This window comes from Aquarana catesbeiana, linkage group LG07 (assembly GCF_042186555.1).
Source record: "Aquarana catesbeiana isolate 2022-GZ linkage group LG07, ASM4218655v1, whole genome shotgun sequence".
Taxonomy (NCBI): domain Eukaryota; kingdom Metazoa; phylum Chordata; class Amphibia; order Anura; family Ranidae; genus Aquarana; species Aquarana catesbeiana.
In genome coordinates, this window is record NC_133330.1 from 257,497,963 (window position 1) to 257,514,544 (window position 16,582).

Here is a 16,582-nt window from a genome sequence, read left to right on the forward strand (position 1 = left end):
TTCAAAAGAACGCCAGCAGGCATAGTATCCCCCCACAGTTTTAACCCCATAGCATGCCCACATATGAGGATCAAGGACAGTACGAAAATGGGAAAAACATGGGTTTCCCCACATAAGCTGAGCAGGTGATAGCTGACCGGTTGAATAGACTCGTCTCAGCCTTCTATACTCTCCAGGTGGTATGAGTTGGTCCCGGCATAAAGGGGTATGCTCGCGGTCCCCAATAAATTAAATTGCGGAGATCCATTAAGGATCCCAAAAACGTTGCCTCCACACAAGTGGCCACGTTGGATTTGGAGCTTTGAAATCACCAATATGCCGAGACCAATATGCCGCCCAAAAATAAACACGAAGGTCCAATAGTACCAGTCCCCCCAGCTTCGGTGGTAAGGACAGAGTAGATTTGGCAAGATGGGAAGAGGCCCCATGCCAAATAAAGGTGCTTAGGCAACGATCTATCTCCCTAAAAAAGGCTGCGGGTACCAGAGCTGGGCAGTTGCGAAACCCATAGTTGAATCGCGGGAGGAGCATCATCTTGATTGGGTTTATGCGGCCTAGTAGATTCAACGGGAGCCCAGCCCAGGATGAACAGCTCGCTTTGAGCGAGGTGAGCAATGGTTGGATATTTCAGTCAGAAAAGTCTGTTGTCTTTCTGGTCACCTGTATCTCCAGATATCTTGACTCCTCTACCCATCGTAGCGGAGTAGTGGAGCCCAAACAAACCATCAGATCATCAATTGGAAAGAGGATAGATTTGGACCAATTAATCTTTATGCCTTAGAATGAGCTAAGCCTATCAAAAATCTGTAGGGCTGCCAACAGTGACGGACCCACAGCATTTAAGTAAAGTAGAGCATCGTCTGCATATAGGGACAGCTTCTCCTCCAAGCGTCCCACCTGTAAGCCACGGACCTCGGAAGATTCCCTGATTAAGATCGCCAGGGGTTCCAGGGCCAAGGCAAACAGGGAGGGAGACAAGCCTGGCGTGTACCTCTGTAAAGGGCGAATGTTTCTGACAAGCGGTCATTAGTGCGTACACGCGTTATGGGGGCTCGGTAAAGTAGTCGGAGTCAGTGAAGGTATTTAGGGCCAAACCTATAGCGTCTCATGACCTCCCATAGATATACCCACTCCACTAAGTTAAACGCCTTCTCCGCATCCAGTGAGGCGATGACCCTAGTGCCCGGAATGTCGTGGGGAATTGACAAATCCCCCACGTTGTAGGTTAATGTCTGTTCCCTTGCCCGGCCTGAACCCCTTTGTGCAATACGAATCAAGTCCTCTATGGTAGAGAGGAGGTTAGCCAGGACCTTCGCCAAGATTTTTGTATCAACATTTAAAAGCGAGATCGGCCTATAAGAGGCGAAATCCTGAGTATCCTTACCGGGTTTAGGGATTAAGACAATAACCGCCTCCTCCAAAGACTCGGGAAGCATGTCAAGAGACGATAATTCAGAAAACAGAGCTGTAAGTTTAGGGGCTACAAGTTCAGCAAAGTTTGAGTAGAATGCGGTAGGGAGAACGTCAGAACCAGGAGTCTTACCCACCTGCAGTCGCCCTATAGCAGTCTGAACCTCTTCCAGAGAGATGTCCTCATCTAATCGTTCCCTGTCGGCTGTGGCCAACATTGGAAGTGCAAGTGAGTCTAGGAAGTTTGTTAATTCAGTCAATGAGTAAGTAACCCTGGATTATGCCATACAGGTCACTGAAAAATTGCAGAAAACGGTCATTTATATTCTCTGGGGCCACAAGGGGGAGCTCATTTGCATCCCGTACATTTACAATATAAGTTGTGGGGCTTTGGGTCATAGCCAACCAGGCCAACAAGCGGCCGTTCTTGTCACAATATTCAAAAATTCTCTGCCGGGAGTATAACATGACCTTCTTAGTGTTCTCTACATGGAGAAGGAAAAGTTGTCTCAGAGCACACTGCCAGGATTTATACCTATCCGAGGACAGAGACAATACATATTCCGCCTCAAACTCAGTCACCTCAGCCTCCAGACGCTCCAACGGAAGATGCCCTCTGATGCGTCGCAATGGAGTCCCATTGCACCAGAGGAGACTCCGTATCCCCATTTACATTCCAATATGTGGATAGGGACTCTGCTATGGGTTCCTGCAATCAGGCATCTGATGCCCAGAACCCGGACAGATGCCAAATACTAAGTCCAGGGGGGTCAGAGAGGGAGATGGTCAGACTGAGTGGGGCATGATCAGACATGTTGCGGGGGAGTATACTATACGTGCCTCATCAACCCATCGGAGAGCCGCATGAGAAACGTAGGCCAGGTTTCTGTGGATTGTACTTTTGAAGAAACTTAAACACTAAAGATCGCTTCACTGCCGAGTTAAGACCCTGGACATTCCATGAAATTACAGTAATTTGCGACATGGGTAAACAGGCATATCTAATAGATCCACAAATGATATGGCATAGGCCATTAGCAGCAAGCAAATCATAGAGTGCATGGGAGAGACAGCATTAGCAGTAAGAAATAGCACATTGTGAATAAGGTAGGTCTGTAGACTACAATATAGGACATTAGAAAGAGCATATAGCACCGAACATAATGAGTAATAAACTTTTAGAACAAAACAGAATCGTGCTCCCAACCTTCCCACACACCCAGGGAGCAAAACAACCCTCCCCCCTCATCCCCATCCCAAACATGGAGTGCATAATAAAGGGAGATCACATAAGGGGGACAATAGTAGTATTATGCTGAAAATAAACTTCTCCTTCTCTCCCAAGTAGGGGCACAGGGCTTGAACGGTCACGGGGCCTGGATAGCACAGGCATGATAGTGCCGAATCATGTGATGAGACACCGCTAACAAACATCTTATTGGAATAAAGAGGGGATCCCATATAACAAGGCGGTCAGGCATTCAAACTCAGGAGGAAATAGGGAGAGAAGACTTTTGTACCCCCTCCCACAGGTGCTTCTCTCTGCCCCCGATCATCGGTGAGGTGGCAGGGAGCCAATCCAGGAGGAAGCTTCACGTGGAGAGGTGAAAAACGCCGGCTTCACTTGGTCGAATGACTTTTTAAGTTTCTGGGTCCCTATGGAGTAGTCCGGGAAGATGAGCAGCTTGCCATTCTGATAGCGTACTTCTCCCTGCATCCTGGCTGCCCGCAGCACCTTGTCTCTGTCCCGAAAGTTGAGGAGGCATAGGATGAATGTGTGTGGGGGAGACCCCACAGGTCCAGGTTTAGGTGGAACGTGGTGTGCTTTCTCCACCGTATAGTATGGGGAGAAATGGGCATTAGGTAGCAGTGTGCGCAGGAGATCTTCCACAAACATCGTGGGGTTGAGGCCCTCCACACCTTCCGTCAGCCCCACAATACGCAGGTTATTCCTCCTGTTACTGTTCTCGGTGTTGTCTACTTTATACTCCAAGGCTTTAATTTTGGTCCGTATGGCATAGAGAGCTGAGGAGTGCTCTGTTACTGTGACATTATGTCCGCCACAAAGCTCGGCGGAGGAGAGGTGTCCTCCAGCGGGTCCGTCTGGGACGCCATGTTGTTCCTCCATGTGCCACGAGGCTCCACACGGGCTGCAAGAGACGGGAGCTGTACCTCCTCGATCTGCAGGAATCTGAGCTGCTTTCCTTTGCCAGGGGTTCCCTTAGCTGAGCGGTGTCTCATCTGGGTAGAAAACGCTCGTGGCTAGATTAAAATAGCGCCCAGGAGACGGATAATAGTCGGGTCAGCCAGCAGAGCTCCGTAGTATGCGGCCACTCAGATCGCCATCTTGGATACGCCCCAAGGTAACAACTTTCTACTTCGGGTCCTCAAATTAAGAAGTTCCAGGGCACCCGTTTTAAATGGGTATATACACTATATTACTAAAAGTATTGGTACCCCTGCCTTTACACGCACATGAACTTTTCTTAGTCCATAGGGTTCAATATTGAGTTGGCCCACCCTTTGCAGTTATAACAGCTTTAACTCTTCTGGGAAGGCTGTCCACAAGGTTTAGGAGTGTGTCTATGGGAATGTTTGACCATTCTTCCAGAAGCGCATTTGTGAGGACAGGCATTGATGTTGGACGAGAAGACCTGGCTCACAGTCTCCACTCTAATTCATCCAAAAGGTGTTCCATCTGGTTGAGTTTAGGGTCGTTGTGCGGGCCAGTCAAGTTCCTCCACCCCTAACTCGCTCATCCATGCCTTTATGGATTTTGCTTTGTGTACTGGTGCGCAGCATTGTTGGAACAGGAAGGGACCATCCCCAAACTGTACCTACAAAGTTGGGAGCATGAAATTGTCCACAATGTCTTGGTATGCTGACTCCTGAAGAGTTCCCCTCACAGGAACTAAGGAGCCAAGCCCAACCCCTGAAAAACAACCCCACACTATAATCCCCACCTCCATCAAATGATTTGGACCAGTGCATTTTATATGCCCATTTTTAGTTCTACTTCTTACTACTGGGTAGACTGTGGGGGAGATTTACTAAAACTGGGGCACACAGAATCTTTTGCAGCTGTGCATAGTAACCAATCAGCTTCTAACTTCAGCTTGTTCAATTAAGCTTTGACGGAAAAAAACTGGAAGCTGATTGGTTACTATGCACAGCTGCACCAGATTCTGTTTTTCCTATAAGCAGTTAATGGCTTTGTTTTCCGTTTTGACAAAACCGTACTTTTAAGTATTCACAGATAAACATATAAAGGTTTTAGAAATGCTTTAGAAGTGAAGATACTTTAGATACTAAAAGAATTATGGGTGACATATGTCTACATAGCGAAGACTTCCTGTCCAGCAATTCCCACAGAGGAAAACTGACAACTGCTGCTTTAGCTTAAAATGCTCGATGAAGCAATACCCTGTTTATGAAAGGCGCTTTTAGGCACATATTTTTTTCATACTTTTGCTTACATACAGTATTTGTGAAAGTTATTAATAGCACTTTACATTAAACATTTTATATTGGCACCACAAAATCTTAGAGGCAGCCACATTCCCTACAAGGCATTCCAACACAGGCACAGAAGACAAGTTTTCCTACAGGACAAGCATGAATTCTAGTTAAAAGGATAGTTCACCTTTACAAAAAAAACCTACCTATGCAGGGCAGGGGTGTTTTTTGTAGATTAAAATAAACTGTTCAGCTCTGACTAAACATGAATAATACCTTTGCTATAGGCGTAGACTATTCACATACCTCATGAAGCCTGACTGGAATACTCCCAGGACATTGCCAAGTGAGGCCTAGTCATTACTGCTCACCTCCACCATCACAGAAGTGAGCTCTTTCTCTGATTCATGTGAGGACAAGCTCTTTCTCTCCCCCGATGCAGTAGCTCTGAGCTCAGCATTTGAGAGCTCACTCCTGTGATGGTGGAGGTGAGCAGTGATGACTAGTCCTCACTTAGCAACGTTGTGGGAATACTTAGCAACGTTCTGGGAGCATTCTAGTCAGGCTTCATAAGGTGTGTAAATGGCCTACACCATCATCTTTAGTCAGAGCTGCCCATTTAGTTTTTATCTACAGATGCCCCTTATCTGAATAGGCAGTTTTGTGGCAAAGGTCAACTATTCCTTTAAAGAAGAGAGAAAACATCATCATTTAATTATAGACTAACATGTTAGATAGACAATGTGAGTGCAGCATGCTCGCTGTAAGTTTTGCACTGACTAAAGGGAACCACAGTAGAAATAGCTGTAGACAAGAATTCTTCAGATCTTCCTAAATGTCACTGTAATTGTTCACATAAAGGGGGCGAGTCATTAAAACATTTGCCACTCTTTTCTGGTGGTATGGCCCCTATAAAATGGCCTGGGCCCTATATGTGAAAGTCTTGAGACAATTTTTGGTAAGAGTTCCAACACGGTCAACAGATTCAGGTTAGGTCACTTAACCTCCCTGGCAGTATGATTATATCTGATTTTTGAATGTCAAAGCGGTACATTGTTTTACATGAAAATTTGGTGTTTTATATTGTAATCCTGTAATTCTTAGGAATAACTCAGTTAAATCTGTCCAAACAAGAGTCTAGTAGACATCCCGGGTATGATAAAGTCTGAAACTCTAAATCATAAATTATAATATAATAAATAACTATAAATCATTTTAAAAAAGTAATAATATAATAATAAAAAATTGTATTCAATAATGTAATCAAATTAAAAACACTGAAATTTTCTCTGCCTTCACTTTCAGTGTTTGATGACAAATTTTCCCACAAATCCCTATCGCTCAATTCTGCAAGTGTTTCTAATTTTCTATCGCTGTTTTCTAGCTGGTCTAAAACCGCTTTTGACGTAGAGTGACACTTTTTGGTTGCTATGGACATTCTCAGGTTTCCAGGCAGAAAGAACAGTATATATAATATAAAAGTGCAGGCAGGGCACTGGACAAAGCACTAGGGACAAAACTGATGAGAAATGATTCGATACAGTAATGTAATCTACAGATTACAGTGTATTATGTGTGTTGTGTTTTTTGTACTTTTTTGAATTTGCCTCCGGGGAACGGAGCTCGGAGCAGTAATACATCGGGAGGAGAATAAGGCGGGAGGATGTCACAGGATCCTGGGGACAAGGTAAGTAACATGTACAATGATTCTGCGATGCAATCCCGAGTGTGACTCGGGGTTACCGCTTTTGGTAATGAAAATTAACCCAAAGCCACAGTCGGGAATATCGCTAGGGAGGTTAAATATTCTGATAATTTGACTGCGAAAAATGCAAAAGTAATTAACAACAGGTTGCAGATTAGAAAACTGGCAATACTTAAAGCAGAGTTCCACCCAAATGTGGAACTTCCGCTGATCTGCCCCCCCCCCCCCTCCGGTGCCACATTTGGCGGGGGAAGGGAGGATCGGGTACCGCAGCACCAGCCCTCACAGTATTTGTAGCTGGTGACTTTTTACACCGGTTTAAGACCAATTTAGAGTTGGCACACAACGAGATACCTGGGGCATGTTTGTGCTGGGAAGCTGTCATGAATGTGACAGTTTCCTGCTCAGGGCTCAAGGGTTGCTAGGGTGCCAGTGGGCCAGTGACACATCCCCCGCCCCATTCAGCTGCTGGCCAAAAGATTCCCAGTCTGAAAGCTGAATGCAAACAAAGGGGCGTTGGTTGACACCGTTACCCAAATATGGCAAAGGCTATTTGGTCAATTTTTTTTAATGTATTTATTACAGGTATAGCTCTTCACATATACACTCACTGGTAAACCTCGCTAGTACTGGGTTGGACCCCCTTTACAACTGCCTTAATTATTTGTGTCACAGATTCAACAGGGTGTTGGAATATTCCAAACACTGATTTGGTCTATATTGACATGATAGCATCACGCAGTCTGTCGGCTGCACATCCATGATGCGAATCTCCTATTCCACCACATCCCAAAGGTGCTCTATTGGATTAAGATCTGGTGACTGTGGAGGCCATTGGAGTACAGTGAACTCATTGTCATGTTCAAGAAACCAGTTAGAGATGATTTGAGCTTTGTGATATGGTGCATTATCCTGATGGAAGTAGCCATTAGAAGATGGGTACACTGTGGTCATAAAGGGATGGACATGGTCACCAACAATTCTCAGGTGGGCCGTGGCATTTAAACAATGCTAATTAGTACTAAGGGGCCCAAAGTGTGCCAAGAAAATATCTCCCACACCGTTACACCACCACCAGCTTGAACCATTGATCCCAGGCAGGGTGTTGTTTATGCCAAATTCTGACCCTACCATCTGAATGTTGCAGCTGAAATCGAGACTCATTAGACCAGGCAACGTTTTTCCAATCTTCTATTGTCTGATTTTGGTGAGCCTGTGCAAATTGTAGCCTCAGTTTCCTGTTCTTAGCCGACAGGAGTGGCACACGGTGTGGCCTTCTCCTGCTGTAGCCCATCTGCTTCAAGGTTTAATGTGATGTGTGTGTTGCCTGACAACAGAGGGGTAGCTGGCTTCTACTCAGGGGAGCTCCCATGTTGGTGACTTGGGTTGTGGCAACCCCCTCCTGCCCCATGCATGTCCGTGGTACATTGATTGAGTGATGTCCTGATGCTGCTGGATGCCTGAATACAAGGTCCTATACAAACCTGGTTTGCCTGTCATCTGCCACGCCAACAGAGGGATGTTCCAATATTTGCTGGCTATCCGGCCCTTGGTTTATCTACAAGCTTATTGAGCTTACTATCTGGTTAGCATGCATTCTTAAAGATGGAGGATCACTACAAGGGGTGTCGTTTTCCCTTTTCACTTTCAGACACTGATCCCTATAAAGAGCCAATTGGGGACTCTTCCTATCTCTTTAGAAGATTTACTTTTTGGTCCTGGGACTTTTTTGTTTATGTTTCACTATTTTGTGCTTTCAGCACTTTTGTGACTTTTACTATACAATATTGATTGTTTATTATTGTTTTGTATGTTATCTAATTTAATTTTTAGAGGATTCACATACAGGTGGTCCCCGGGTTACAAACAAGATAGGATCTGTAGGTTTGTTCTTTAGTTGAATCTGTTTGTAAGTCGGAACAGGTACATTTTTTAAGTGTAGCTCCAGCCAAAAAAACTATTTTTAAGCTTTTTGGATAGCATAGGGAAGGGTTATCGCCCCTGTAACATTTGTTTTGCTGTGTGTGCCCCTGTTCAGAAGATTTCACCTCACTTCCTGTCCCAATGACAATTGGATTTTGAAAATTTTGGGTTGTTGTGGAAACAAGCCTTGGTGATAAAGCATCAGTGGAGGTACCTTTTCCCCAAAATAGCTCTTACAGGAGAGAATTTCCCTTCCTAGGGGTAGATTTCCTCTTACTTCCTGTTGTCTGCCTCCGTTTGTAAGTAGGAGTCGTTTGTAAGTCGGATGTTTGTAACTAGGGGACCCCCTGTATACTTTTACAATCATTTGGCGTTTTTTCACATATACCCTTACACATGGTATGAGGGTTTAGCGCAGTTTTTTTCTTTGTTTTTGTCCCATTATTGTGTATTGCACATTTGAATTGTCTCTTATTAGTTTTATTCTAGCGCAGTGTTTTCTTGTTCCATATCTTAATGTGTTGTGTGTTCAGAGATGGTATTCTGCATACTTTGGTTGTAACGAGTGGTTATTTGAGTTACTGTTGCCTTTCTATCATCTCGAACCATTATCCTCTGACATCAACAAGGCATTTTTGTCTACACAACTGCCGCTGGAAATTTTTTTTGGACCATTCTCTGTAAACCCTAGAGATGGTTGTGTGCGAAAATCCCAGTAGATCAGCTGTTTTTAAATTACACAGACCAGCCCGTCTGTCACCAACGATCATGCCACATTCAAAGTCACAAAAAAACTATTAGATAAGCACCTGAACGACCAAAACATACAGGGATATACAATGTAACACTGACATAAAATCACACACATAGGTTGGACTTGATGGACTTGTGTCTTTTTTTCAACCTCGCCTACTGTATAACTGTGTAACTGTGTAACTTAAATTCCCTTTCTTCCCCATTCTGATGCTCGGTTTGAACTTCAGCAAGTTGTCTAGATGCCTAAATGCTGCCATGTAATTGGCTGCTTAGCCATTTGTGGTACCAAGCAATTAAACAAGTGTACCTAAGAAAGTGGCATCACTATTATACATTCACATCAGTCTCTGCCCGCAAAGAGCTTACAATCTAAGGTCCCTAATGCACATTCATACATATACATACTAGGGCCAAATTAGACAGGATCCAATTAACCTACAAGCATGTCTTTGGAGTGTGGGAGGAAACCCACGCAGGCACAGGGAGAACACGCAAACTCCAGGCCGGTAGTGTCGTGGTTGGGTTTCGAATCAGCGACCCCAGTGCTGCTAGGTGGAAGTGCGAACCACTTAGCCACTGTGCTGCCCAATGGTAGGAATGAAGGGAATTTCCTGGCCAGCAGCTGAATAAAGTCTGGTTTGCGTTGCTGGTTGTTATATCATTGTTGCCTGCACAGCAGCCACCCTCTTTGCAACTAATGATGCTGTGCAGCTGACAGCATTATAGCAACTAAGGATGCTGTACGACCTAGGGCTGATCATGCACTGAGGATGTATGGACACTCCAGTATGAACACTCTGGTCTCAGTGCCATCCCCACCATGCCTCCATGTAATAAATGAATGTATTTGCTTCAGACAGCAGCAGCAGCAAAAGGTATATGCATAGGCCTGTCATTCCAGATGTAGAAATCTGCAGATTCTTGCTGCTGGAAATGAAAGTGCCATAATCACCTGTGTGAATGGACCCTTGGGGGAGATTTACTAAAACTGGTATACACATAATCTGATGCAGCTCTGCATAGTAACCAATCAGCTTCTAGGTTTTATTGTCAAAGCTTAAAGGAGATGCTGCATCTGTCCCCTGCTGCCTCTGCACTGAGAACGGAGCCACCAATGGCTCTTTTCTCTCAGTTCCCCAAGCGGAGAGTTGCTGGCTGTCAGTCAGCAGCTCTCCTCTCTGGTCCTTCATGCTCACTGGAGCATGGAGCTGTGGAGGGGCGGGGGAGCAGCCATCTCAGTCTTGCCAAGTGGCTGAGACAGGCATCAGTCCAGGCACCTGGCGGATCCAGACTTCATTGTCGGGATGACGCGGTGCCTGGACTGATTTCAGTGATGGCAACAGAGAGTTGACTTCAGACCGCTCTTTGCTGAAAACGGGTCACAGGAGTGCAAAACAAATTGATGACCCGTAGGAGAAACTCAGCCAAACAGGCTCAGGCTGGACTTCTCCTTTAATTGAACAAGCTGAAGTTAGAAGATGATTGGTTACTCTGCACACTTGTACCAGATTTTGTGTGCACCAGTTTTAATAAATCTCACCCTTAGTGTCTAAACAATGTCATAATGTGATGTTCTCTGAATGTATCTAACCACTGTTGACATTTTTAAATGTGCACGCCATGTAGGAATAAAATTGCATTAATGGAGATTGTAAAAAAAAGACGACTGAACAGGAGTTTTGAATAGGAATACTATGCCACAGCCATAAGCCTAGCATTTAACTTGAGGTCACAACATAGCCCAATTCATTTGAATGACTAATGCCTGCCGAACGTGACGGGGTATCACTTTTGCCAGGGCGCACTTCAAAGAGATGGAACTGCCTACTGTGTGAACAGGGCTGTCAGGTCACAATTAAACTATATGCCAAGTATGCCAAGTATTGAAGAAGAGCTTTTTAAAAAGCTCCTTAACCCCTCTATTTCACGCAATGTAAACAGGGCCTTAGGAGCCCATATAAAGAGGTGTGTGTGCTTTACATGTTTCCTCAGCTTTCCATGCTTTGGAGTTCACTTTATTTAAAGGTAAAATAAAAAAAAGAGGAAGCATGTTTGTATGACCTGTTAAACTCTGGTAACAAAACTTTCATCCTTTCCTCTGTAGCGTTATGCACAGAAAACTCAACAGACAACACAGGCTCCATACCACTCCCCACATTTTATCAATACATCATAAAACGCAGGAGCAGAGTTAAGAATGCACTGTGGTGTCCAGTGAAGAGTGAATGGCAATATCCTCTGTCCATTATAAATAGCCTCCTTTTTAACCCTATGCAACAACTGTATAAGCATAAAAACACCTATAAGGATGCACAAAGCAAGCAAAGCATTGCGCCTTTTACCTCCCTTGACCCCCTCAATGGTAGAAGAGATCCCTAAAGATTCATAGTGTGTCAGATAGTATGGGTGACTTTACAATAAGGGGGGATTTTATAAATTTGGGTGGATGTCACACCTACCCCCAAATGCATATGGTCAGAAACTATAGCTAGCTTCTGTGTTCTTCACCTATAGCAGCCCCATTTCCCATAAAGCATGCAGGCCCACGGGTACTCAATTGCCCCCAGGTCTTATACACAATGCTATCGTGCCTGGCCACCACGCCGGGGCAGGCGTGAATTGAGCACAGCCGGAAGGTACTTGCGACATACAGAGTGGTCGGTGACAGTCTGGGTTCAGGGCAGGCTGAGTTCTGAGCATATTCAATATCCAATCCGAGGTCGTCAACAAGGGAATCCAAACTAGCAGGCAGGGCAGACAAACAGGGAGCTTGGAGCACGTGTTACAAAAGCTATCACAAGCATGAGATTACAGGTTTGGCTGGCTTAAATCAGGTTTGGTCTCCACCCAAATACTGGCTATATCAATCACCTTGCATATGGACAGGCAGACAAGGAGAATGCATCACAGCCAAAACCAGGATGCTGGAATGAGACCAGCAACTGTGATGGAGCAGGAGCGCTACATGCTCTTGACAGTAGAAAAAAGTAGTCCAAACCAACAAATCAATTGATGCTTTGATGTTTTAGCTGGGAACGAACTGGTTGACACAACATTCCTTTCATCCAGTTTTTACCCAATAACTCTCCATCCTAGCACTTTAGGTTTTGAAGTACGCAATGTACTGTATCAGTTTTCTGATGGAAGGGATTCGGGTGGCTGAAAAGCTGCACGATCGCTTCCACGGTTACAGGAAGGTAAGGCTTGAAGCGTACTTCAGTTTACTGAACGCAATCTCACTTTTTTTATTTTATAAAAAAATGAATAATATATTGTGTTTGAGTGACCAAAAATGAACTTTAATGTATTGTGTATTAAAAATATGTGTAATACTTGGGGGTTTTAACTAATCTTCAGGCCTAATATTTGACACATGCAAACAATTCAAAAATGGCTCTGGCAGGGAAAGATTTAAAGGGCAATTCCAGGCAACAAATGAAACATATCAGTGAGCTAATGATGCTATTTACAAAACACCATATATTGCCGGTAAGTCAGAAATCCACTTCCGTAACCTTATTTGTACTTGTATTAAACGTACTGCAGGAAGACTACAGTGAGCACCTCACTGCTTCACAGGGTGTGTACTTCCTGAAGCCTATGCTCTGTTTCCTGTATTATTAATGATAGCCAAACATTTGAAGTTTATGTCAAGCCTAAAACCTTTCTTCTAGTTTTGGATAGAGGGGAGAAGATTAGAGCTCCAGTCGGGTTTTTACTGATATCTGGGCTTCCATTTTACCCTCACTTTCTCTCCAGCTGACAACGGTTTCACTACATAAGAAGTCGGGGAAAATCTGCAACAGACAGAAATAAAAATCTGATCGGTTCTAGCCATCCTTTATTCTACTAAAGAAAACTATTTTTATTTCCTTTTTTGCCTGTGTTATTGTAAAGCAGTTCCCCTCACTTATTGCTTGGTAAAACGTTATAAATCTCTCAAATGGAACTGCAGATAGCAGCCGGAAAGAATTCTAACTCTTCCCCACTCTTTCCAAAACTAAGATGAAAAGTTTTTATTTGACAGATACTTTAAGGCAGGTTGTAAACTAATTGGTGGCTGGGAGAAATTTCTTAGGATTCACATAGATTACATCAGATTTCCTATATGAGTGAAACAGCAAGTAGCCTGTAGTGATTATAACTGGAATTGGTTCTTCTGGATCACAAGCAAGGGTTCTCAGATCAGGTGATCGGGTCCTTCTCCCTGTTAGGTATGGAGACGAGTGAGGGGAAGATGGCCCCCACCCGTCTCCATACCATTGCAGGGCGGAAGTCAAAACGTCACTTCCGCCCATAGCTCCTAAAGGGCCATTTTTAAAAAAAAATGTTTTAAATGACATTTTTTTTTATTATTGCATTTCAGTGTAAATATGAGATCTGAGGTCTTTTTGACCCCATATCTCATATTTAAGAGGTCCTGTCATGCATTTTTCTATTACAAGGGATGTTTACATTCCTTGTAATATGAATACAAGTGACACAATTTATTATTATTTTTTAAAAGAACAGTGCAAAAGTTAAAAATAAAAGGTAAAATAAATGAAAAAAAAAAATTTTTAAACGCGCCCTGTCCCGCCGAGCTCGCGTGCAGAAGTGAACACATATGTGAGCATGTATGTTCAAACCACACATGCGAGGTATCGCCGCTATCGTTAGAGCGAGAGCAATAATTCTAGCCCTAGACCTCTGTAACTCAAAACATGCAACCTGTAGAATTTTTTAAACATCACATATGGAGATTTTTAAGGGTAAAAGTTTGTCACCATTCAACAAGCAGGCGCAATTTTGAAGCGTGACATGTTTAGTATCAATTTACTTGGTGTAACATTATCTTTCACACTATAAAAAAAAAATTGGGCTAACTTTACTGTTGTTTTATTTTTTAATTCAAGAAACTGTATTTTTTCCAAAGAAGTGCGCTTATAAGACCGCTGTGCAAATACGGTGTGAAAGAAATTATTGCAACGACCGCCATTTTATTCCCTAGGGTGTTAGAAAAAAATGCATAATGTTTGGGAGTTCTAAGTAATTTTCTAGCAAAAAAACCCGTTTTTAACTTGTAAACAACAAAGCTCAAAAAAAGGCTCTGTCCTTAAGTACGGTAGTTAACAAGGAAAATGCTGTCTGTCTAAAAATGCTCACACCTCCAGACTTTCATCCATTCATCATTTGATATTTGCATAACTCCTCCCAAGAGCCAAACCTGCTGCTTGCATCAGGGTTGGGGGAGGAGCCAGGGAAGGAAAAATTTAAGAACAATGAACATCAGTTTTATTAACAATTGTATATTCAATCAAAGACACAGGCAACAGTTAAATACATGATATAAAAAGTAATCAGCATGGTTTTAAGTGAGTTCAGCAAAACATGTTCATGCTCTACTTGTTAAAAATTATGTTTTTACATCTTTAATTCATGTCTTTACATTATCACAAAATCAGCAAATTATTAATCTGCAGTACATAACACATCTGGGTGATATGATGAAATTAAGAGAAAAAAAAAATAATTTGCACCCAATCTGAAACTGTTTGACTTGAGTAGCATGAATTTTACTTACTTTAAACATGTTGCAGAAACTTTATTTAAATCCTAGTAAGTAAAACAGAAATTATAATAATTACAAAAAAAGTTTTTGGAACAGAAATGCTTCAAAGTTCCTTCTTGAAGACGAAACAGAGACTAAATCAAATACTTGTAAGTGTAAGCAAAGCTTTCACAGGATTCTCGAGCAGAGTGGTGGTAAATCAAGGAAGGTATAAAAGTAATCGGAAGGTAAGTACATGCTGGTTATGCTCCAGAGGAAAGTGGATACTTTGCCCCATATGCTTGGGAAAGTGGGCTAGTGGTGCTGGAACTCCAAGGTTTTTTATATATGAATTTTAAATTAATATTATCATCCAATAGTATGGCATTGGTGTAAATATGGAGAATTTGAATATTGGGCTGGCACACTTAAGGATTCCACAATTACTCTGGGTTGTGATGGTAATGTCTGAATCTAGAAATGAATTACATAATATTCAAGTCCAGATATGGCTTTATTCCAATAACAAGCTGTTTACAAAGCCAGCATTTTTTATTTTCTCAATTTTTAATGAGTTCTGTCTGGGTCCTGGAGCCTGGTGGCCTTGTAGAGCTTTTAGTGGAATACCTCCACCATCCCTAGGGTCTGTTAGCCAGACCCCATGAAATATATTAAGTCTCAGCTGTCCACAGACTTTTTTATGTGTTAGCTGACTGATACTGAAAGTTCTCTTGTCCACTCTCTCTGCTGTGAGAGCCTGCTGACTAGTGCATCTCTAGGCGATTGGAATGCATGTTGTGCATTCCAAAAGGCCACTCAGGGACAGACTTCTAGCTCTGACATGTGAAATGCATGAGCGTGTTCCAGATATAAACTTGTAATAGTCGGAGCATGCACAGTGCTATCCTATCCCTGAGCCTCAGGGGTAGGGTTTTCAACTGGGTGGGGGTTTCATTTGGGATAAGCATTAAAACAGTGATGTGGTATTTAGCGGAGGATTCGCCACCATACTTTCAATGTTACTGTCTCCCGAAGTGCCTGGTTTCCTGTCTTCCATTCAAGTGCTAAGGGTATAATACTAAAATCAATTAGCGCAACCACAATATACACACAAATCCTGTGCGCAAATATATGAAATAAAAATAATAATAATGTTGCCAGCTGACACTAATAAAGTGACATTTACAACACTTATCAATACCATAAAAAAATAGAAATCAGTGCAGCTCAACAAAAATAACTAACTTATACTGAATCTCAACACCAAAATATATAAAAAAAATGCTATACACATCTAATACAATTATAAGGTGCAACAAATATGATAGTTCACAAATAGTGTAAATTCAATTCCAATCAGTATATGCAATCATCACTGATACTTTGATCCAAATAATATAAGTGCACTGTGTTCCACCACCATACAAACTGACCACTCACCACTCACCTGCATTACCAGAAGGTCAAAGTAAAGCCCTGTACACACAAGCCAAATGTCGGTGATATTCAGCCCATGTGTAGGACACCCTGTCCGACAGAAGTCGGCCGTCTCCTGCCAATTATTATTATTATTATACAGGATTTATATAGCACCAACAGCTTACGCAGCTCTTTACAACTTGAGGGTAGACAGTACAAATACAATACACTTTAATACAGTAGGAATCAGAGGGCCCTGCTCCTTAGAGCTTGCAATCTAAGAGACCAATAGTGAAGAGCACTGATCGGAGTGTTATGGGGGGGGGGTAACCCCGCGTCTCCCTGCCAGAACACAACAGCTCAGCAGGGGAGATCGCTATACT

At 42.9% G+C, this 16,582-nt stretch overlaps 1 protein-coding gene across 2 annotated transcripts in view; it reads right to left on the bottom strand.

Annotated features, from left to right (window-relative positions):
• Positions 1-16,582, bottom strand: part of DNM3 (dynamin 3) — a 572,551-nt gene that overhangs the window by 464,808 nt on the left and 91,161 nt on the right. Inside the window, exon 14 of one of the 2 annotated variants that reach the window (XM_073593228.1) lies at positions 14,814-14,845. In XM_073593228.1, the coding sequence (XP_073449329.1) occupies positions 14,814-14,845 (32 nt within the window). Of the gene's footprint in view, positions 1-14,813; positions 14,846-15,784; positions 15,845-16,582 lie in introns of those variants that run through there. The other variant, XM_073593229.1, reaches the window with a different exon arrangement.